Below are 22,918 nucleotides of genomic sequence, written 5' to 3' on the forward strand. Positions count from 1 at the left end.
TAAAAAGAGTTAACTGCTGTGGTGGTATGTTTTAATAAGGTTACCAATAAGTAAAAGATATTTAATAGTTGTCTATTTTTTTCCATTACTGTACCGAAAAAACCGAACCGTGACTTGTGTACCGAGGTACGTACCGAACCGAGATTTTTGTGTACCGTTACACCCCTAGTGAAAACACCCTAAAAGTGCTCCTGTGTTAGGGCTCTACCTTTGCACTCAGCTCATTCTTGGCTGTTTGTTGTGAGACCATTTGCAGATGCTGAATTAAACTTACAGAAAGACAAGTTTCTGACTCGATGTGTTTTGTCAGGGCTTTTAAAAAACACACAACAAAGGTATGGCACCACCTATATAGTAGCAGGAACCAATAGGAGGCCATCACATGACCAAGATAATGACACCACAGGTAAAACAAATACAAAATAAAAGTACAATTTTAAATTACAGGAGATACTCACTGCCAGATGAAGACATCCTGCTGCAGTCAGATCTGAATAAAACACATAATAAGAGGCATATGACTTACTGACTCACAAACACGGTTTTGGGGGTTTAACACTGGCTGGAGGAGAGACAAAAATCTGTCTCCATCTTGTGGTGGTTGGTTTGGAAACGTGCCCCTGTGGTCACCATGACAACACATTATCTGTTGTTAGCTAACATGAGCTTTAAAAAAAACAATTAATGAGAAAATACCATAAAGAGCACAGCGGCTACAAGCACCTATAGTGAAGTGCTAAGTGGTTAAAGTAAAAGTTAAGTTGTTAGGTTGTAATGTTGACCTCTTTGTGATATGATGTCTTGGTTATAATTAATTTCCATTGTGGCTACAACGGCTAAAAGTTGGCTAGCTAACGTTAGCCTCCGTAAGCTAGCCAAGAGACAAACGGTTGACTCACTCGGCAGTTTCAGCTCCGGAGTCAACGTTTCCATCGTCGGCTCTCTTCAACACCGCCGCTCGTCGAATCATCGTCCGGTTGCTTCACCTTTCACACTACTTTGAGCCATCTGCACTGAAAGTTAGTCAGCAGCACAGCGGGCTGAGAGTGAAAAGCATCCTGCTTGATTTCTTTCCACAGGCTGCTCCAAAAAAATGGGACTCCTTGGCTGGGACGCTGACGTCACCGGGCAACCATACACCGTTATGTTAAAATATGGGCTCTGGATGTATTGTAAGAAAGAAAAAAAACACTGGAGCTGCCCCCCTCTGTTAAGTCTGGAAGAAATGCATGCTGGACTATGTTTAGGAAGCTACTGAGGAAGTCTGGGCGAAAGGGAGCAGCAGAAGTTGTGCTGCTTTCAATCTAAAGCCGCCTATAATAACACGGAGCAGATGGCATGCGTCTAACAATATGAGGAGACAAAGGGGACAGTCCAGACGGGGTGGACAGATTTAAAAGTGCAGGGGACGTATGGAGGAGAGCCTCTAACACCCTGTTAAGAGCATTAAACTCGCTTTTGGGGCACACTGCGTTTTGACGACCTGTGAAAGACATGTTTACATGTCACATACATTCAATCTGTGTATAACAACACATCCTACCCTCATGTATGGAGACTCAGAGGTTTCAACATTAAACAAATGATCATCACAGCATAAAATAAAGTCATATGAATAAAGAGATATACCATTGAACCATGACATTGTGAAATAATCCTGTAAATCAGGGGTATCAAACTCATTTTAGTTCAGGGGCCACATACAGCCCAATTTGATCCAGCAAAACCACTGCATGTTGACCTATAGATAACAACACCTTCAAAATCTGGAAGTACTTCTGACAATGTTCATCCATTTACAAAACAAATGATGAATAGCCGGCAATATCCCCCCAAAATATGTGCAAATTCAACAATATGTCTCAGTTTTTCGTCAAATTCAGTCAGTCTACTTCTCACTTTTGTTACATGTGCATTTTCTCATTATTTTCTGCTATGGTAAAAGCTGCTCAAGAAGCAGGTGAAGTCATCCCCTGCCTTATAAACCATTTACAATCTTAAGTTTTGTCAGTGCTTTAGCAGCAGGGTTCCACTAATATTGTTTTAAGGTAGAAGTCTGATACAGATTCTTTTGTACTGAAGCTGCTGGATGACAATGTGTTCAATGTCTTTAAATTTGACCACAGTAAGTATTCATTGTTATTTCAGAGAGCTGTATTCTGGTCAGGGTGAAAAGCCTCTGAGGTAGTATTTTACAGGAAGTAGCTGCTCATTGTTTAAATTGCTCCTAAAACCTCTCAGCCTTCACGAGCATCAACATCTGGTTTGAAAAGTCATCTAAAGGGCCGGATTGGACCATGTCGGGCTAGTTCTGGCTCCCGGGCCGTGTGTTTGACACCCCTGCTATAAATGCTTAAAATCCAGATAATTGTGATTATTTTTTTTCTAAGGTTTCAATAAACAGTGCCATTTTATTCCATTATACAACTTTTTATCCTCAAGTCTTTGTCCGTCAATTAAGACCAGCTGGGCAGACTTTGGACTGAATGAGCTGACTATTAAATCTTGAAATAGAAACTTCAGTTGTGAAAAAAAAATGACCTGAAACGAACCATAAATTAGCAGGACAAAATAACGCTCCATAATAAGGTTCTGTGTTGTGTTAAACATTTTGTCTATCTATGTGATTATTTATTTTGAAATGTCTTAGTTTTGGAGTTAACGCTGAACACGACGAGGCTCCATTTAACATAAAGGTTACCAACGCTTTTGTTGGAACTGTTTGGGAGAGGTGTTCAACTTTGTGGTTATTCTGAGGGCTGTAGTTTGTGGTGCTTGTGTAGTGTCTAAAATCCTGTTCACTCATTTTATATCAGAGAATAAATATTGTAAATAATACATCTGCAGCCTCCAAAATGACCACTGAGCTAATTCTACACCTGCCCAAAACAGTTTCAACAAAACTAACTGAAAGAAGAAGAGTTGCACTGAAAATACTGCAGTAAACAAGGTTGTTAAGAGGCCTCCAGAGTTCCTCTTGCGAACACTAAGCTAAGCTTTAATTATGGTTAGAGGCCAGTACTTCTGATGTTTGCCAAGGCCTTCACATGAACAAAATAAAACCATCCCTTAATTTTTTATTCTACATTTAATATGATGAAAACAAGGCCCTGTACAATCCACCTTTGCAGTGAGTACAATAATTATTTTACAATTTGTACACATTAGAACATGGTGCTAGACTGGTTCCACCCATTTGAAAATGCAGTCAAGAATGGAAAAAAAAAATCATCTTTGTAAGCTGCACCACAAGGAACCTTCCGTTTCAGAGAGGAGATAAATCTTTTTTTTTTTTTTTTTTTTTTTTGGCCGATCATACAGCAGGCCTGAAGTAAAAAATGTCATGAGAGACCAAACACCATTTATGGAGCTTTTATGCGTCATACTCCCCTGATTGATCCATTAGATAAAAGCATGCTGTGAAGCTACAGCTCTTGATCTCTCTAACCACTAGTACAGACCTGGCCAAAATATTGAAAATGGCATTAAATATTTCAGCTATGTGAGGTGCACTTAATTCATATCAGACATTAAAACAACCTCAAAAAACAGACATAGTTGCAACATAAATTAAGCACTCTTCATGTTTTCTTCAGTACTCAAAATGTCTTTTGCTGCTGTTGTAAACCAGGTCTGTACCAGTTAACACTTTGTCCTTCGCTTTAAATTTAAAATCCTCTGGAAGGAAAAGGCCAAGAGTGTCTTGTCAACCTGTACAGCCATCAATGTGCCACAAAAAACAAACATAACACATTGACATCAACATTTAAAAGAGGGGAGTGAATTCAAATGTTTTCTTGGTCTCCGTGTAGCCGCACGTTTGCTGTAACATGTTTACGCTCGTTCTCAACAGCACGCAGTAAATTGGCAAACAGGCTCGCCCAATTCTCTCCAAAGGCCACAAGAAACATGATTTTATACAAAACTAGATCCCCCTCCTTTCATCTCTCTCAGCAGAAGAAATCTAATATTGCTAGAAAACTTCCCCATCTTTTGCACGATTTTTTTCTTTTTTACACATTTCTATGGAAGAAAAGTTAAGCTTCCCAGTGTTTCCCAGAATCAATGATGAAAGCACTTCCGAGTTCATTCAAATGCAAAGCAGTCCACAAAAAAAAACCAAGGCTCTCAGTTTCTCTCAACTCGATGTTAGCTTTCGTTGGATTCACGTGTTTTATGCTACATAAGTGTACACTTTGCGGTCCTCTGGTGTTCGTGCCAAATATTCCCTCTCAATGAGTCCTTCAATGCGCTTCTTGATGACTACAGGACTAGGGAGGAATCGTGCTCGCAACTGCTGTGTGACCTGCGGAGACACGAAAAACAATACGAGAAATCAGTACTTTTCATCCCATCATCGTCATCACTGCTCTCACAATGATCATCACTTTGTTTTACATCTTTTGCTTTCATTTTCTGCTCTCCTACAATATAGTGGACAGGCTGCCATCAAAAGAAAGGTAACATGTAAAGCATTTTTATTTAATAGCTTGTTTGAAATCATGTGACTAGAATGATGCTCAAAATTCAGATGGAGGGCAGGAAGTGATAAATCCACACACTGCATGAACTGTAAATAGAGGAACATGACTACATACATAAGGGTTGGATGAACTAAACTCAGGTTGGATGTGATCCGTACAAAACAAGGAAAAGTGATTTATTTCACACAATTAGCCTTATTTTCCTGATGTGGGAACAATTGTCATAACAAGTTACCTCATCCTCCAGACCTCTTCACGTTACTAAAGGATGCCAATGACAGCATACAAGAGTCTAGTGGACAGTAATTATTCTGTGTGCGGTTGGGTTGACGATGGGTGACTAAATGTGCTTAAACATAACTGTCTTTTATATTTCGACTCTGTACATAGATGTACCGTTGTAAGGCCAACATGACTAGCTTATGTTAGCCAACTTTAGCTACTACTTAGGTCCAACTGCTCCCAGAGGTCTGGTGAAACGCCATTAGAAATATGTGTCGTGGCTAAAAACACGGAGAGGTTGTTGAAGCACACTGTGACGTTAACTGCATCCAACTCGTGGCTTTGACTTTAACATCTGGCATTAGTTGACTACGCTCCTTCAGACTTAAGATGGAGATTTTTGATCCACATCTGCCGATGTTTCTCTGAGTTTTTTTTAAACTCCTCCCCTTTATGTCCTACTATTTTTGGGACCTACAGTGTCCCTTGTTTTTTACCTATTTGATCGATTTCAACGGCTGTAATCAGCTCACTTTCTAGGCATTTGTGCAGTGCTGGTATTCTTTGCCTCCAGTTGCCTGCCCTCCATCTGGACAGCGCACTGATGCATGACGTCATATGTAAAGAAGCTATCTTAGCAAGACTTCCTTGTATTGACTGTGTGGGGTGTTCAGTTTCAACTCCAGTCAGTCACCACCACTTCTTGTAAATCATACTCAAAGTTAATCACCAGGGAGCTCACTGAAAGGAAGAAGATGTGCATAGGAAGAATATGCTTATGTGGGAGAAAAAGGAAAACATTTCAGCCTACTGACCTCTGCTACTAGAACATTGTGCTGCATCTTCTTTCTAGACTTCATGATACGAACGATGGCAGCTTCGATCTCATGCTTCCTGTCGTCGTCCACTTTCTGCCGTGTCTCCTTCCTCTCTGGGTCTGACTCCCCTTGTTTAGCAGCCACTAGGTGGTGCACAACAAAGGACACAAAAATGTAAAGGACAAGCAGTGAGACTGAAGTTATACATGTCCTTTTCCTGAATATGTGCCTTTAGTAATTTGACTGTGACAAGGTGAAAGGTTCAGTTTATTTTACTGTGGTACATGGGGCTTATGCATTTAAATGATTACTGAATACCATGAGATTAGAATATGACATGACATTAATGCTTTGTAATACCTTTCCCGGTCTTTAGAGCTGCATTACAGTTCAGTGCTGCAATTTTATGAACTGTTCTAGATCTTCAAAAAGAACAAGACCACGTTCAACAAATAAAATGTGTAACAATCTGTCAAAAATTCAAAATCAGGCATTATGTTACTGTACCCCTTAAGAAACATGATTTTTTTGTACCTGTCTGGATCTTGACACGGTGAAGTTTAGAGGTAAACTGGTCATTGACTGTAAACACATGGCCATTCTCGATCTCCTTTGACTTGGGCTCCTTGGTGAGAACTCTCTGAGTGGGCTTCCCACAGGCCAGAGACTGCAGCGCCCGCACCAGCTCCCTCTCTGGGATGTCCGTCTCCTGCTGGATCTCCTGCAGGTTACAAAGATCAAGTTTCATGATAAAATAATAAGCGAGACGTAACAGTGAGAAGAGCAGGAATCTGAAACTTGTATTAGAAGTACCTGCTCCTGCTGAAACTGTTCACTATCAGTTAACTGGCTGTTTGTCTTTCTTGGCACAGCAAACTGTTTTTGTCAAACCACAGGAACCGTAACATACTATGACACTGCATAGGGCTGTAAGGTATTAAGCTGTGTACCTCAAAGATGGACTTGTCTCTGTTGTTGAAAAGCATGAGGATGGTCATCTGGAAGGTGGACACCTGCAGGATGTGCTTCCTGGTGTTGGAGCCAGTAACCTGAGCTCCTCCCACTCCGACCTCTGACCCATCCTCCTTTTGACATGTTGGGACGAAAGATTAGATTCTAAGAACATGATTCAGAATCGCCTCCCACAAGCAATCATGTGTAGTCCTAAAGATGTAGATTCCCTTGTTACTCAAATAACTTAAATCATCTTCACAATAGAAAAGCATCCCAACTACTTAAAAAAAATGACACGACAGTGTACCAGAGCTAATAACTTGACAGTTTTGCATTCTCTGTAAAATTACTGAGTTGTTTTTACAAATATTAATCACATTTAGTTGCATCCATTACTCTTTGTATTCACTTTGATGTTACAAGGTGTTTTTAGACACATTACATTTAAAAGTAAACTTTGAAAATTAAAAACACCTCTTAGGGAAACTTTCAGACCTCTAAACTTTTCAACAAAACTTATTTTGTTCCACTGTAAATTTACATGACACTATAAATTAGAATGTCTGTGTTTGTTTGTTACGCAACACATAACTGTCCTATCAAAAGATATTTGTACTGTGTTCTTTGACATAATCACTGCATGCAGCTTTTTAGAAATAAGGCGGCACGTACCTTTTTGATTGGACCGTAGAAGGTGGCGTTTAGATCTGCAGAGCCCATATGGTGCTGCAGTGTGAGTTGTCTGCCGCTGTGCTTACCAAGATAAAACCTACAAGCAGAGGAGAGTCACTCTGGGCAAACATTTAAGAAGAGTCAATGTACCAAAATTAATTCAACTTAAGTGTTGGCACTCAATGCAGCAGGCCCCTGAAGAGCATGGAAATACAGCATGGCATCAACTTATGATAATTCTATTTCTAGGGATAGACACAAGCTTATATCATCAAGAACAGGTCAGGAACTTAAGAAGATTGTTACTCTGGTTGTAACAAAACATAACGTGGCTTTTCAGGACTGTTAATTTTGCATCACACATTTCAGAAACCCCTCGACTGAGAACAGAGTGCTGTTATGAAACCATTCACACATAAGAAATAAACTCCTAAGCCTCGTTTCCACCAAGCAGTCCACTTCAGTTCGTTACACATTACAACAGTTATTTTTCCAGTGTCAAAAGCTGTGGATGGTACCAATAAAACAACTCCATACCATCTTGTTTTTTCATTGCTCCTCTGCTGAGGTACCTCACACACTGATCTGATAGTAAAAGATGGAGCTAGAAACACTGCAGTCTGTTGATTTGTCGAGAGGGAACTGTCACTCTTGCTCTGAAACAACTCAATGCACACATCTGCTGTTTTTAAATACCCCACAGTGACAGGGACTGTAAACACTCCTGCTCTTTTTTGTTCTGAAAAGATCGGTGTGCAATCCATGAATGATCAGTGAGGTGCGACTGTTTCTATATGGTAACAACTCTGCCTATGTTTACAAGTAGTCTGCTGTGAGAACGCAGATCGCAGATACAAATCCAGGGTTTAGATACATGTAGGTACAGGTTACGTTCTGGTTTTAAGGGTACTATACCAAAAGAGTTTGGTGGAAACGCGGCTCAAGTGTGACACTGACTGACCTTCTAAAGACTTCAAATGCATGTCGCGGTGAAGGGGGGATGTTGCACTTGGGTGTTGCTGATTGTGTTGGCCAGTATCCCGTGGTCAGGACTCTCACAGTGAGATCAACCCCTCCAAGAGACACCTGAAGTTAGAAAAAATACAAGACACACAATCAGGTTTGAGTCTACACTGATGCAATGACACCCTGTAGCTCACTACTATAGTACGCCCATTTTTACTGGTGCAATTAAGGTTAGAAACTGAGTTTAAAAAAAGTGAGACGAAAAATAACGACATGTGCTTTATATCTGAAACAAATCACTGATTACCTCTTAAGGAAACAATAATTTAGATAAATGAGAAAAAACAGGATTTTTTAAGCTATGACTAAGCAAAACACACACAAATAATTAATATTCATACTCCACACTTAACATTTAATTTCTAACATGCTTCAGCAAACCACAATGACAAATTAGATATAGTGTCGGAGTCTCTGGTGACTAAAAACCATGTGACAGCACCGCACAAGTCAGAAATTAGCACCATGTATTCCCAGGATATGGATAGTTAGATGCATAATTGTTTTTATGTAACCGAGCAACGCAGCAATGCTCAGTCAGTCAAGCAGCCATGTACTGATTACAGATCGCAAATGGGCTCATTATTTTTGACAGAATGAGTTGTGGCGTGCAGCGTCTCCTCACCCCAGTTGTCTGTAGATGTTGTCTAAACTCATCCATGGTGGTGTTGGAGATGCTCATATCACGGAACATGCCCTCCAGTTTAGAAGTGAACTGACAGCCACACTCAGTCTGAGCAACAAGGAAGGATCACATTTAGTTAATCAAAAGCTATTCAAAGTGAATCAACAGTCATATGGTGGTCAACAATTCTTTGTGAATTTGATACAGCATGTCCTTCACCCTGTTAACAAGATCACACAAGTTGACTCTACAAATTACACTGAAAATTTCATAGTGATGTGAAAAATGTTGAGAGCATATTTTGGATTGGACAGGCAGCTATAAAGCACAGGAACAACAACAAACAATCATTGGAGCTAGATGACCAATTCTCAAGATTTTTCATTCAACCAAAATCTCAACTGAAATCTCATTATTGCACTTCAAAGAAAATAGCCTGGTTATATCACACTCCTGCTCACCTTGAGCTTGGAGATCATGTTCTTCTCAGAGTCGTCAGAGACACTCTTGTTGGTGAGCAGCCTGCGTGCCAGGTGCTGCTTATAGTACCTCTCAAACACGTCCTTCTCCTGCATGAAGCGGAACAGCACCATGGCCTTGTCTAGTATAGACTCCACTTCCTGCTCTGTCAACTGGACAAAAAAAAAACATGATGCAGGTCATAAACAGAGCCAATCTGATAAAGCCTCTGGACTCCCCATTGCATCTGATACACAGCAACTCCAACACGTTACACATTACAACTGATTAGGATATTCCCTACTTGTATATGATAAATAATACAAACAATAATAGCATTGCTTGTTTGGGTGATATGAGATTTGGCATGAAATCTAAGTGGTTTTATGTTGCGGCGTGTTATCAAATCCAGAATAGACACTTTAACTGGAACTGCATTGCTAGGCAACTGCATGGGTCCATGATTACTTCTTGTCAGCGGCTGTCACTCACATATACTGCGACACATTCCAACAGGAAATACAAAAGAGCCCATCTAGACTGTTAATGTTGGAAACAGTCTATAAGCAGGACAGTAACATCTGCGGCGTGTCCTAAAATAAGAGTATGTATCCTTAAGAGGGCTCACCCCTTTTACTCCTTTCTTCAGTTTGTCGTCAATGAAGAGTGAGAGGTACTCAGGCGAGCGGGAGTTGAGGTTAAGGAAGTACTCAAAGTCACCCGCAATCGTTTGTTTGAAGAGCCGGTCATTATTAAAGGACTCCTGGAGGAAACGGTCGAAACGTGACTTCAGGTCCAGCAAACCCTGCAGGAAAGAAGACAGGGGTGATTAGGGATAACACAGCAGCGGCTTACATTAGCAGTAGCTTAACGCTGCAATTACAGCTCCGACAGTAGCTACAGCAGAGGAAAGCTGGTCTCATCAACAAAGAGTCACGCGGCTGTCGGTCTGACAAGAGTAAGAGCAGGAATGTCGGAGCGGAACTGCAAACCACAAGACTGTTTCACACAGGAGCTTTAAAAGCACTGGGAGATGAACATAACTTTTAAACGAGTGCCTGCTCTCTAGTGGCCTGAATGACCTCACATGTTATTCAGCACAGTGCAGTGACACAGTGTGGTTGAGGGCAGAGACCATCATGGCTTGTGGCCACAAACGCAGGGGGTCAGAGCAGTTATGCTTTGCCGGGAGGCTATGGAAGTACTTTACGGTCAAGGCTCGGCACGCAATGGTGTGCTAAAGCGTGCGGAGCCAGTGGAAATTACTCCATGATCTCTAACAAGGTTAGATCTCTTTCATTCACCTAAAATATGTGCGGCTGAAAGGTTACAGTGTGCTTCAGCAGAGCGTGTGTACTATCAGAACATCCTCCTACTCCTGCAGAAGCAAATTAATTGAAAATTTTACAACATGATCCCGCTGATTCACACGACTGAGCAGTAACATCCCTGCACTCTAATGTGTCCTGATGCCCCTTCATCTTACCTGGATGTAGTCTACAGGGTTCTTCCCCTCTCCCTCCTCCGACACGAGGGCCTTTCCTTGCTCCCGCAGGTATGAGCTCATACACTCACACATGGTCTTCAGGCCGTTGGGAACCCGGCTGAACAGCTTGTACATGCACGCCAAATCTGTGATGGATATGCACGATTACACACACAAGCACACATATTAGAAATCTACTCCGACCAATGAGATCTGCTCAGAAATAGGCTTATTGGTGCAGAGTGAACTGAAACACCTCTGAGAGTACTGATGTAAAAATATTTTCTGATGGCATCACTGAGGCTACAGACATCTTCATCTAAATCTAATCATCAAAATTACATTCCTTGTATCTTATCGTGTGTGACGTCAGCAAGGGAAACACTGTGACTGCGTTACCAATCCAGGAAAACATAAATCTCTTGCGAGTGACAGTTAAACAGTTTATTAAAGAGAATTGGGGATTTTGGGTTCTCATTTATCTTGGAGTGAAGCATGAAATTTAACTAACTAACTAAGTTTAACTTAAATATATGATCAGCAACAAATGCTTAGGACATGAAGCACAAGCAGCACAGGACTGCAGCACTCTTACCGTCTGTCTTGCCGTTTTTGAGCATGTGCACCAGGCCAGAGTTCTCCATCTCTACGATCGTCTTCATGTGTTTGGAGATGAGCTCTCGTTCCACCACCTTGACAATAGGCTCTTCCGTAGATTTATCCAGGCAATGCATCACCCGCTCAATCTCCTCATTGATTCTGGCTTCCACCTTCTTTATGTACACACTGGCACTGTTTTCTGCGAGGAACTTTTGGCTTTCCATCTGAGTGAAAACAAGAAACACTTACAAGCTGTAAAAGACAATATCTTTCTCAAACTCCTGTCCATTTTTAGTTATCTGGCCAACGGTATGTACGTGCTTTACAGATGTTTCAAGAATCATCTGTACTTAGACTTAATTTTATTGATATGGAACCCAAAAAGGGAAGATGTAGCCAAGCTGCCTGATATCAGACAGCGCTCGCTGCCTTCTTTAGTCTGGCATTGCGTCCACTCTAACTGATTTCTGTGGTGGATGTTAAGTCCACACTGATGCGTAGCCATGCCAACATACCTGTTTTGCTTGGGTTTTTAAGAGTGGGGCAGAATGAAGTAAAAAAAACTAATATGTCGGGCAATATTGAGAAGGCATTTTGATTTATAACAGCCTCGATAATAGCAGCCATCTTGTCTATAGCGGTCGTCATTGTTGTTATTACTCCTCATTGGTATTGGCGCATCACTTGACAACAGCTTGACAACAGCTTGACAACAGGTGTCAGTCCTCCTGCAGCGCTCACTGGATCATTTTTAATTTTAACCGAACATCTCTGTTTAATGTCAGGATGCCAGATGAATCAGTCAACTCGGTAGAGTGGGCGGACTCAAAGGTCTGGACCCAGGCAAGTAGCCAAGATAATAAGGATCCAAGTAGAAGATTATACAGTGAAGAGTCAGAGAAATGATGTTCTCTCACAAACCTGGAAAAATTCTGCAGACATTTCTAAGAATGGCGCTTCAAAGTCTTCTTCATAAACTGATCTTCCTTCAAGGCCGAGGATCATTAACATTTGGCAGGCGTTTCTAATGGCCCCCCTGGTGGAGAGAAGAAGGACATATGCAGAAGGCACAATCAGTAATTAAAAAGAAAATAAATGCGATATCTAAAAAGACAACAACAACAAAAATATATCTGGATGTTCATTTCCCACTCACTATGGATGCCATCGAACTTTTGATTATTTGCACATCAAAAGCACATATTATAATGCCAGAGGCTGCTTCAGTGAACATCCCAGGAAGTTTAATTGTAGCAGATGTACTTTGAAGCTCTTTCATTGTTTATGCCAAAAGCACGCACCCTGTGATTATTTAACATTTTCCTTAATTATCTGACTAAACATGAAGGATGTTGATTCCATTTTCACCCCAATTTATGTGCAACTTAAATTAATATTAACTTCTCAACATTAGCTGGCGACTAATTAAACTGTCATGCAATCAATGCTGTCTGTGAGTCTTTGGCTACCTGTCCACCACCTCCCCTTTCCTCTCGCGTGCGATCATGTCCAGCAGGGTCTGTCGAAGGTGGTCTCTGATGCAACCGTAACGAACCACTTGATCCCTAAAGATGATAAGACCCAGGTTGTAGACGTTCTCTACGTTGTTCTGCTGTACGTACACTCGATCCTGTGGGATAAACACAGAAAAAGGAGAATTAGTATCTTGGACAACACTGGATATAATCTTTTATATGGTTAAAGTGGGTGTGTGGGTTTCAGTTCAAGTGTTGTGATACTTAATGTGGTACCATGGTTAATTTCATTTAATTTTGACTTCCAGACCCTGCCTACAGCTTTCATATATCTCACTTATGTACTGACACAACAACACAACAACTAAGATATTGCTATCATGTAAAGCAGACCTGGTGTTTTTCATTCTTCAGTAATGACTCAGCAAGAACGACACATTAAAGAGTTTCTGGTTCATTTTTAAATACACTTAAATACGCTTCTCTGTTGATTTATATGCAAATACGACCACGGTGTATTTCCACACAATTTCTTGCACTGACAACAATCCCTCTGCACAAAATTTAATCCTGCTAAGACCCATTCTCTGAAAGCAAGTTTATGTCCCAAAAACTGATGCCAAAGCAGATGTAATTATACCAGTGTTACAGTTACCAATACAATCACAAAAGTCTTATTTTACTGTGGTAATAACAGAAGTTAAGAGTAATAAGCAACACCCATGAAATGAAAAATACATTTTACCAGTTTTAACTCTGTGTTCCTGTGTTAATTGATCATTTATCTCTTGTTATATGCCAAATATACTTAGAAAAACATCAACATCACATCACAGTTTCTGTCTTTCCCTTTCTCTAAAAGCAGGTAAAACAGTTTCAAATGTTTGATGACCTATCCTACACTCACAGGCGTTTTCAAAAGTTCATCCCATCAAATGTGACTACCTACCCACACCAAAAAAAAAAAAAAAAACGCACTTTAAAGTTTGTGGGATGTAGCTAGCTAACAGAGCAATATGAGATAGGGAGAGAGATGTGTGTTTGGATATCTGTGGGCAAAACCTTTGTTTTTATTTCCAAAACAATGCGGCTGAGGTCTAATTCATTCAACCCTCCCTCGTCCTCCTCTTGATCTAACGGCGAGGGAAGTGAGTGTGAGGCAAACAGTCCTCCCACTTTTTGGCAGTCCAATCAAATGTGAAGGATTTGATTTAAATCCCTTTTGTAACTGTACACCACTAAAATTTTCCATTTCATTGGTCACATTACAGAACCTAAACACCCACTAACTTCTGTTTTATGGGTACTTTAAATACATTAGAGAATGAAGGCAAATAGCATTACATGAATGTGCTGTTTTTTATTGTTGTAGCTCAGCCAGTAAACTTTCCTTACCACTTTGAATCTACATGTGTACATAAAGCTACACCGCTGTGACAGAGGGCAGTCTTTCTTTGGTCAGAGCACATATGAATAAAAAGTACCTGAAGTTTTTCTAAATAATGACCTGTATTAACTTTTATAATCATGTTGTGTTCTCCTCACTGATGTGTGCTGTTATAAAGCTGTGTAAATGTGTTCATTGAGAATCCCCAGACACATCAGCTACTCACCATATACATCAGAATGTCTCTGATCATCACCATGGCTGTTTGATGGTCATTCCAGGCTTGATTTAGGGTTTGAAGGAAGTTATTGTTTAAAGAGTTTAGGACATCTTCTCGTACCTTTGAGGGAAACAAACACACATGCATGAGATGGGCATATTATACCAAGTTTTATTGACATCACAGTGCCTGACGAAGGTCTAAAAACTTTCTAACGCCTTGCTGAAGAGAAAAAACTGCTCCTGCATCAAGCTGACACTTTCTTTGTGATTTCTTGTTCATGCAGTCTTTCAATGTGACCCTACTTTGCTGTCTCTTTAGTACCTTTCTCTACTAGTCAGGCATACAACAGCTTGATAATAGTCACACTGCAGTGTGACTCAGCATTGTAAACGTCTCTGTAGAGAAAGGTTCTTAAGGGCACACCGACCTCCCCTTCTTTCTTCTTCTGGACAGAGATGATGAATTGTCGCCTCTGCACTTTCCAATACACAAGATCAACCCTCACAGACTCACTGACATCTTCTTATTAACAACCAGATCAAATGTCGAGCTGCAAGATGGAAGCAAAGCCATGACTCTGAATATGCCTTTAAATCAAAGACTCATTGTGCACACTCATGGCTTACTTACAAAGGTAATGATGAGGTTGCTATTTTTGGTTGGTGCTGATAAAATGAAGCTGCTCTTATGTTCACCTGTTCTGAGAGTGTCTAATGTTGCAGGTGCATTATATCAAACAATACCTAAATTACAGCAGCTGACATATATTTACCTTGTGTTTAATGATTGTAATATATAAACTTTACAGTAACACGCAGTCTCTGCAGCTGTCTCAATGCATTACACTGACGCAACACACATCGTTCGGAATATTATCTCTGTATTGCACATATTTTTCAGACTGGGAACTTTTGCTCATTCTTTGTTAATATTTTTCACATTCCCCCACAAACTATACAGCTCTACCACACACACACACATATATATAGTTTATATATATTTGGATTGTTAATTTTTATATATTTTCTCACTGTTTTCTGGCTAATCTTCTTTATTTTCTCTAACTATGTTTATGGTTATGCACTACAATACCAAGGCAAATCCCTTGGATATGAAAACCTATTTGAAAATTCAGATTCTGCTATTAATTATGAAACTATATTGGACCACTGTTAATAACTTAAGTTGAAACATGAGTGTGATTTCATACATTAGCTTCTAGATATTAGATATTATCGAGTAAGAAGACTTTATGTGAGGCGGTTGCCACGTCTTTTGGAGTAACAGGGGAAACAGAGGAAGTTGAGTTAACCATGAAGGCCAGAGGTTTCGTAGAGAAAAAAACCCTAAAGCCGTAGTTGTTATCTCTGATAAATAAAACATGTTTGTGCCCTAAGCACAATTGCTTTGTTGGTTTTCTAACTGGGAGAGTAAATGCAGAACATATGATTATAATTGATGATCATTATGGGTCGTTTTGGTGCCAGCTCCAGCACTGCTGTCCTACTCACTACACATGATGCTGATGCCTGTAGTGGATGAGTTGCGACAGATAATCTGTGACAAAAAACATATTCTACCACCTACTCTATTGCCTTGTAGCACTTTTAACGGTATTGCCGCACATGAATGAAAACAACCTATCAGAGCCAAGCTGTCAATCATGTCAATCTCTTGTGAACTGCGGTCAAACTGTGAAATTAGGCAGCACTCATCAAGTACAAACCAAGATTCTATTTCTGCATTGCCTTTGTCTCACCTCAAATGTTTTCAGAAACTATTTCGGTGTACTATTTAACTGTGAATGAGAAAGTTTGTGACCTGGCCAACATGTTAGTAACAGTCAAGCCAAAACAATACCCACCCACCAGAGCAAACTCTCATTCACAGCCTAACAGTACACTAAAATATGTTTCTGAAAACATTTTATGTGAGAAATAGGCAATGCAGTTACAGAATCTTGATTCATGTTTGATCAGCACTGCCTAGATTGACAGTTTGAACACAGTTCATGAGCCATGATTGACATGACTGACATGATTGACAGCTGCGTTAGAGATTTTTCGGCTCTGATTGATTGTTTTTGGTGAGCTGCAGTCGATTCTGGCAAAATGCAGTTAGAAGCTGTAGGAGGAGAAGGAGGGGCATGTTTTTTTTTTCACAGACTATCTGTCTCGTGTACTTCTTTCAGAACACAGTGACAGTTTCAGCCCATATGACAAAAAACTTCTTCTCATAAAAGTCACCAACTGCAGCTGTAATATTTTCAGTGAAGGGTCTGGTTGTGGATGAACGGACATGCACGAATGCAGGCAGGATTTTAAGCTTTTCTTCAGCCAAGATTAAATTAGAGAAATTTCATCTGTCGCTTCTTTTATGTTGGCTTCAAAATTCACCTGCTGTTCTAGCCGCCTCGTCAGTGCCCGGCAGCAAATTGAGCTGAGAGTGTAAACTCAAACAGTGTCATTGTTAAAAGAAATTTCTCATCTCCAAATCCTTCTGCCAATAATCAGAATACCAGCAAAAATTGGGCCTTAGATAATTTATTTAACCAAACTGGGAAGCAGAGTGACTGTCGCATAGCAATAATAATGAACATATATTGTAAAATATATTTTTCAGATTTAACAGTTGAGATGTGAGAGAAAATCATAATCTTTGAGTTGTTTTTAATGCTTAAGTCCAGCTGACGTAGAGGAGCTAAGTTTGTAGATTTTCAGGCTGCACGAGAACCATTAATACTGTATTTCTTTGAAAGTGATATTTGGATCATTATAAGATAATAAAAACATACACAGGTGTCAGTTCTCTTGTCTTTGAACTGCCACTTGTTGATATTCCCTGACTGCTAATTTACTAAACCTGCCAAGTTGAGAATGTACATTTAATTAAGCTGTAAAACCATCTGGCTGCTGTTCAACAGCAGGCTACTGAAATATTGCTTGTTGGGTGTCTGAGCACTGTAAGCAGCACAGAAGCATTCACTACAGAAATCACGGCCAAGCTTAATTTGTTACTAATTATATGCAACAAAAAGCAAGTGACAGCTTGGGAAAAACATTCACTGATGGGTTCTCGAAGTTATCAGCAGGAATTTGAAAACATATTAATCTCACAGTTACAGGATCAGCACTGGACCGCTGTTGCATTTTTTTACAGGCTGCTCAAAATAATCCAATTCACTGACATTTGACAGGTCTACCATTTCACTTACAATGGATTTCTCCAGGCAAACAAATCAACTAAATGTCCAGTTTGAAGAATCTGTGCTCTGTCACGGTGCCATTCAAAGACATACTGCTGCACTTGCAACAAACAAGGCAAAGCCTGTTTAATGAAAGGCTTGTAGAAAGATAACCAGCCTCATGCAGCTGAAAACCCAGAACAAGATTACAACTCAAGGACCCTATCCACAAACATGGGCACTTTGGAGCCACTCACAGAAATGGGGAATCTGTCAAAAAGAGTGATCCTTAAAGAGTGTACAAATCTCCCATTACATAAGACAACAAAAAAAACATCTGAAATTGTATTCCCTGGCTTTCTAACTTCATTTAATACTCACTCACCCTCACAAGGCTACTCATGAATGGAAACAGCTCATGGTTTCTGGTTATACCTTTGTTTTAAAAGATGACACACAGCCTACACAGTAATATGAATCTTAATATGAAGGCTATGACAGATTCTGTTAAGCACCAAGTAGGCTACAGAGCAGAGGCTGTCCATCTTAAATTCAGCTCCACGATTCAATTAATTATTGTAGAAACTATGCATGTCAATTTTCTTTGTATCTCACACTGTCACTGTAGATCAACCATAATTCCAGCATTTCTAGATTGAGATCCAATCATACATTTTCACAGGAGTATCTCATATTAAAGACAAATATGTACTGATAATTATCTATTATGCACTGAAGTTAAATAGCAGTCAAATACATGATAAACACAACGAAAAAATTGGGGCATAAAGCATGTTATAATTCAATCTGTGAGCCACATGGCATCACTTGACATTAAGTGTCTGGCAAATTAACCATCCCTAAAAGGGGGCACCACTCTATGTGTTATAATTTGCTTTGATAGAGGAAAGAAGCATATTTGCTTGCTGATGATACAGTGATTTATGAGATTTTAGGGATTTATGAATGTGTTTTCAACAGGGCTAATTACCTTGCCTGTGCATTCCCAAAATTTAAAATAAAATCACGCCTAACGTTTTGCAAATGCTCGCGATCTGTGTTAGCCTTACTTTGTTGATGAGGTGTTCTGTGACGACCTCCCGTAGGCCTGTGTAGAGCTTCTCTCCGTGTTTGTGGAGCACCATTGTGTAGGCGTTCCTGTACAGTTCCTCGAAGCTCAGGCCGCTGTTGTTCTTCCTCTGAATCTCCTGGATGGCATTCTTCAGAAGGTCCCAGATATTGTTGACGTACTTCTCATCCATCGTCATCTGCAAAAGGCAGCCAGTAATGGGTTGAATAAGATGAATAACGCCTGTGATTATTTGTACCAAAACTTAGTACCAAGATTGATGCTGTTCCTAAAAACTTTCACCTCTGTGTAGTTTTGTCCTCAGATTCAAATTCTGCATTGGAAATGTGGGCCAGGAGCTGGAGTGCGGAATAAATCGTCTACTGTATTGGTCCCTGGCGATAACCATAAGCTTGGTAAAGGTCTATAATATTTTATAATAATCAATTCACAATTAATTATTCATTATCTGCTGATTATAGAAAACAAGAGAGGAGTTTTATTAAACCTGAAAGACAGATCTACCTGGAAGAATCAATTAGGCCAAAAAGCTGCCTTACATCAGAAATGTACTAAGATGACAGCTACATTAAAAGCTCCAACGACTGCCGTTGCCATGCCAGCACATTTTGACTCCGTGAACAGGAGTTGTATTTAACACAAACTCACACAGCAAGAAAAGACTCAACTTCTTAGTACCAACAGTGTGTTGAGGACGAAGGCGCAACTTTCAGTTTCTTTAGAAATACTGAGATATGTGATATGGCTGGTATGTTTGCATCTAAGGTAATGTTGGTTCATTTTGATTAGTTTGAATGAATCACTGTTTCCTTTTCACTCTTCCTCTTTCAGTTTACCTTTTGCAAATCTGGCTGAAAGCCCAATTAAGCCAGCAAATTGCTGGGATAGTGGTTAGGCAGTGTACCCCAGAAAGGCTTAAACCAAAGAAAACTTTACTGGAGCAACCTCCTTAGTTGCTCTTAGAAAATCAGCTCTCTGAGGTATCTATACACTTTGAGTAAGGGCTTTTAATTATATAGGTCAGTCAGTTAATGTCAAACTTTAAGGAACAATTAGGCATGCAAATATTTGTGATATTGCTGGACTGCAGTTCTGCATAGCTGTATCTGCTAACAGGAAACATTTCTAAATGTTGCATGTGGCTGTACAGTCATTACTTATGTGCTCTGAAATCTACTGTGAGTTCAAATGGGATTTAAAATGCAGGAGCAGGATTTTTATTTCTCAGCCACTATTGACAATGGTTGAAAACATGTAGTTCTGCACAGCACAAAGCTGTGGTGCACCAGCTTGGACTAAGATGCTCCCGTGGACATCTCAATAGCCAAAGGTATGTTAGCCAAAGGAGAAGACTACAAATGTGTGCTGCAGCTAAGGAGGAGGAACAGTGTGTGCTCCCTCTCAGCAGACAAGCCCAAACACATGCATGTCAAGATGTTGCTCTACCAGCAAGTCTGTCAGGACTGGGCTCACATGTGTGAAGGTCCTCTCTGTATTATCACAAGTTAGCTATGTGTGGCCACTTGCACACAACTTGTAATTACTCAATTAGTCATAGAGGAGTAACAAAACAAGTATCTGGTTAATGTACAGTCTCACTCAGCCAGTCACAGACAGACTCAATTTCAGTTTAAGCAGAATGAGGTCAGTTCATAAATGAGGTCTACCAGTGACTTGCAAACAAAGGGAGTGCCAGGTGGACGAGGGGAGGAACACTAAAGCATGATTTTAACACTGAAATAAAGACAGAAACGACACAAATATCTACCAATGATATTGCTATTAATGCAAACCCAAAGCTAACGTTGGGTTGACTGATTTGGGCTTTTTTAGCATCCATCTGCAGCCTTAGCAACGTTGCTGCTTGTTTTTGCATACATGTGGAAATATAGGTTGCATTATAGCGCACAGATGCTGGTCATTTAAAGCTCAGACACAAACACGTCATGCATTTGATAAGAAAGCCAAAAGCAGTCAAAACAACAAGTGTCAAGAGTCAGGGCTAACGTTAGCATCGGCTATGTCGCTGCTAGCTAACGTTTGGGGAGTTGTGAGGCAGTTAAACGTTAAAGACAATGAAAGTGATTAATTAAACTTCCCACTGTGCTGCTAATATAAAAGAGTAAGCACCCAACCGGCCGTCAACGAGTGGGGGCGACTGATACATTTGACGGCTGCACTTTGTTTACGGATAGGTACCAAGTCTGCTGCTCAGCTGGTTAGCCTGTTAGCATGCTAGCATGTAGCTAGCAGCCCAGACCACGGTGATCGCGTCACCGCCTGCCGGGCAGGCAGAGCACCTACTGCGGTGTGCACTTACAGGAAAGGCCCGTATCCTCATTTTGGTGTCCTTCTTGGTGCCGCTTTTGCTGAGATTGGACATGGTTGCCTCGTCCGTGGGCTCTGTATTCACATGAAAGTATTCTCCACGGAGGGACGGGGGTGACTACTGGTTTATGGAGCAGCCGACGAGCTTTCACTCGACCTCGTAGCTCCGCGTCCCGGCACCGCAAGTTTATTGTTGACAGCCAAACGCCAAATCCGATAGTTCTTCATACAGCAATGGCGGACTACCTGCAGTTCTCATTGCGCAGAGCTCACGCACTCCAAGTCACGCGAGAAAGTAATTATTTGGAACAATTTCTCAACTTTAGTTACACCTGTACTTTACAATAATTTACTTTGTCACACATATAGTACAGCAAGGACTATTTATATTACACGGTTTATTCAGTAGTTCCCTATATTGTACAGTCAGTCTTCTTCACTAGAAGCAGAGTCAAGGAAGAGCAGTAATCCCATATATAGCAACTAAAAAATACCAGTGATGGAAAGTAACTAAGTATAATTACTCCACTAGCTGTACTTCAATTGTGGGCTAATTTACTTTTAGTTTACTTGAGTTGATGTTACACTTCAGACTATCTCTCATAGGGAAATATTGTGTTATCAGCTCATAAAATGTGATGTATTATTGTGCACACTGGTTAAAATCACCTCCACCTCCATCAACTACAACATTTAAGTAGGCTACTGCTTACATGTTAATGCAACAATAACAATATCTTATTTTACTGTAATATAGCCTAACACTGTCAAGGTGCATAATGAGTGTGACTTAAAATACATGTTGTTGCAGATACATTTGTAATTTAACTTAAATCAGATTTTTGATGCAGGATTTTTTACATGCAATGGACTATTTTTATTGAGTTATATTGCTACTTCTTCTTCCACACCATTTTGAGTAAATGTTAGAGCATTCAAACTTTTACTCAAGTAAAGAAATAATGCCAGAGGGATGTATTTATATTATCAAAAGTAAAAATACTGCAGAATAGTCCCTTGTCAGTGGTACATTATCTACAAGTGCATACTGTAAAGTAAAACTGCAAAAATAATATCTTATTTTATTGTAATATAACACTGTAAGGGTCCATAATGAGTACTTTTACATTTGAAACTTAAGGTACATCTTGTTGCAGATACATTTGTAAATGAACTTACTGTAAGTACAATTTTAGATGCAGGACCTTCCCTTGCAATTGACTATTTTTACAGTTATATTGCTACTTGATCTTAATACTTCTTCCACCACGAAACAATACACCAGTACAGTTAAAAGTCCAAGCACTCAAACTTTTACTCAAGTAAAGAAATATTGTCAGAAGAAAATAATTATAGTATTAAAAGTACAACTGCTGCCCCTCCCCCTATCAGTGTTACATTATCTACATGTGCAAATTGTAAAGTAAAATTGTTTCTTAATTTAAGGTTTTATTTGATTTTTCTCTGTTGCTGTCAGAGAATTTTCTGGTGTAAAGACCACCACTGTGATTTACCATATGTCTTGTTGGGAGTTTTCTTTTGGTTCCAGCTTAATTTGGTGCTGTTGAGTGGGTTTGGGCTGTGATGTGCTGTCTGAGTGTTTGGACAAGCTGTATGGACTCCTCTCTGGCTGCACCTCTTGGCAGATTAAGATTTTGTGGTTCAGTATGTTTGGGATTCATTTGCTTTTAAGGGGGATGTGTATGTTAGCTCTTCTGCTTTTTGTATTTTTAATTTAAATGGCCCTGGTCTTATTGGTGCAATATGTACTTGCATAACTCTGCATGCAAAGTCTGTATGTTTATGTCCCTCTTCTCAAATTTATAAATCAAATATTACTCCCACAGAAAATTCATGGGTTCTCTTACGACCTGGAATACCTTTA

The 22,918-nt window shown here is 40.0% G+C and overlaps 2 protein-coding genes across 3 annotated transcripts in view; both read right to left on the bottom strand.

The window, feature by feature from the left end:
- LOC126401931 (protein FAM124B) overlaps nucleotides 1–1,333 on the bottom strand; it is an 11,381-nt gene extending 10,048 nt beyond the window's left edge. The window contains exons 1-2 of one of the 2 annotated variants that reach the window (XM_050063497.1): nucleotides 900–1,332; nucleotides 459–490 (exon numbers count right to left, since the gene is read on the bottom strand). In XM_050063497.1, the coding sequence (XP_049919454.1) occupies nucleotides 459–490; nucleotides 900–970 (103 nt within the window). In that variant the 5' untranslated portion in view covers nucleotides 971–1,332. Of the gene's footprint in view, nucleotides 1–458; nucleotides 491–899 lie in introns of both variants that reach the window. The other variant, XM_050063506.1, reaches the window with a different exon arrangement.
- A 1,731-nt stretch (nucleotides 1,334–3,064) lies between these two features.
- Nucleotides 3,065–21,301, bottom strand: cul3b (cullin 3b). Its single transcript, XM_050063476.1, has 16 exons — nucleotides 21,026–21,301; nucleotides 18,686–18,883; nucleotides 14,435–14,548; nucleotides 12,816–12,976; nucleotides 12,268–12,382; nucleotides 11,342–11,570; nucleotides 10,747–10,892; nucleotides 9,889–10,065; nucleotides 9,263–9,433; nucleotides 8,802–8,909; nucleotides 8,112–8,236; nucleotides 7,151–7,247; nucleotides 6,475–6,609; nucleotides 6,059–6,245; nucleotides 5,522–5,667; nucleotides 3,065–4,306 (listed from the first exon to the last, which is right to left on the bottom strand). Exons 1-16 carry the CDS (start codon nucleotides 21,086–21,088, stop codon nucleotides 4,175–4,177), a joined length of 2,304 nt encoding a protein of 767 aa, XP_049919433.1. The 5' UTR covers nucleotides 21,089–21,301; the 3' UTR covers nucleotides 3,065–4,174.
- Between the last annotated feature and the right edge of the window lie 1,617 nt (nucleotides 21,302–22,918).

The sequence above is a fragment of the Epinephelus moara genome, chromosome 2 (assembly GCF_006386435.1).
Source record: "Epinephelus moara isolate mb chromosome 2, YSFRI_EMoa_1.0, whole genome shotgun sequence".
NCBI lineage: Eukaryota > Metazoa > Chordata > Actinopteri > Perciformes > Serranidae > Epinephelus > Epinephelus moara.

Coding starts and splice junctions, on each gene's coding strand:
- cul3b (XM_050063476.1), bottom strand. CDS start 21,088: ATGTCCAATCTCAGCAAAAGCGGCACCAAGAAGGACACCAAAATGAGG. Junction 9,434..9,888: donor TGAAGAAAGGAGTAAAAGGG/GTGAGCCCTCTT, acceptor TTTTTTGTCCAG/TTGACAGAGCAGGAAGTGGA. Junction 8,910..9,262: donor ACATGATCTCCAAGCTCAAG/GTGAGCAGGAGT, acceptor CTTGTTGCTCAG/ACTGAGTGTGGCTGTCAGTT.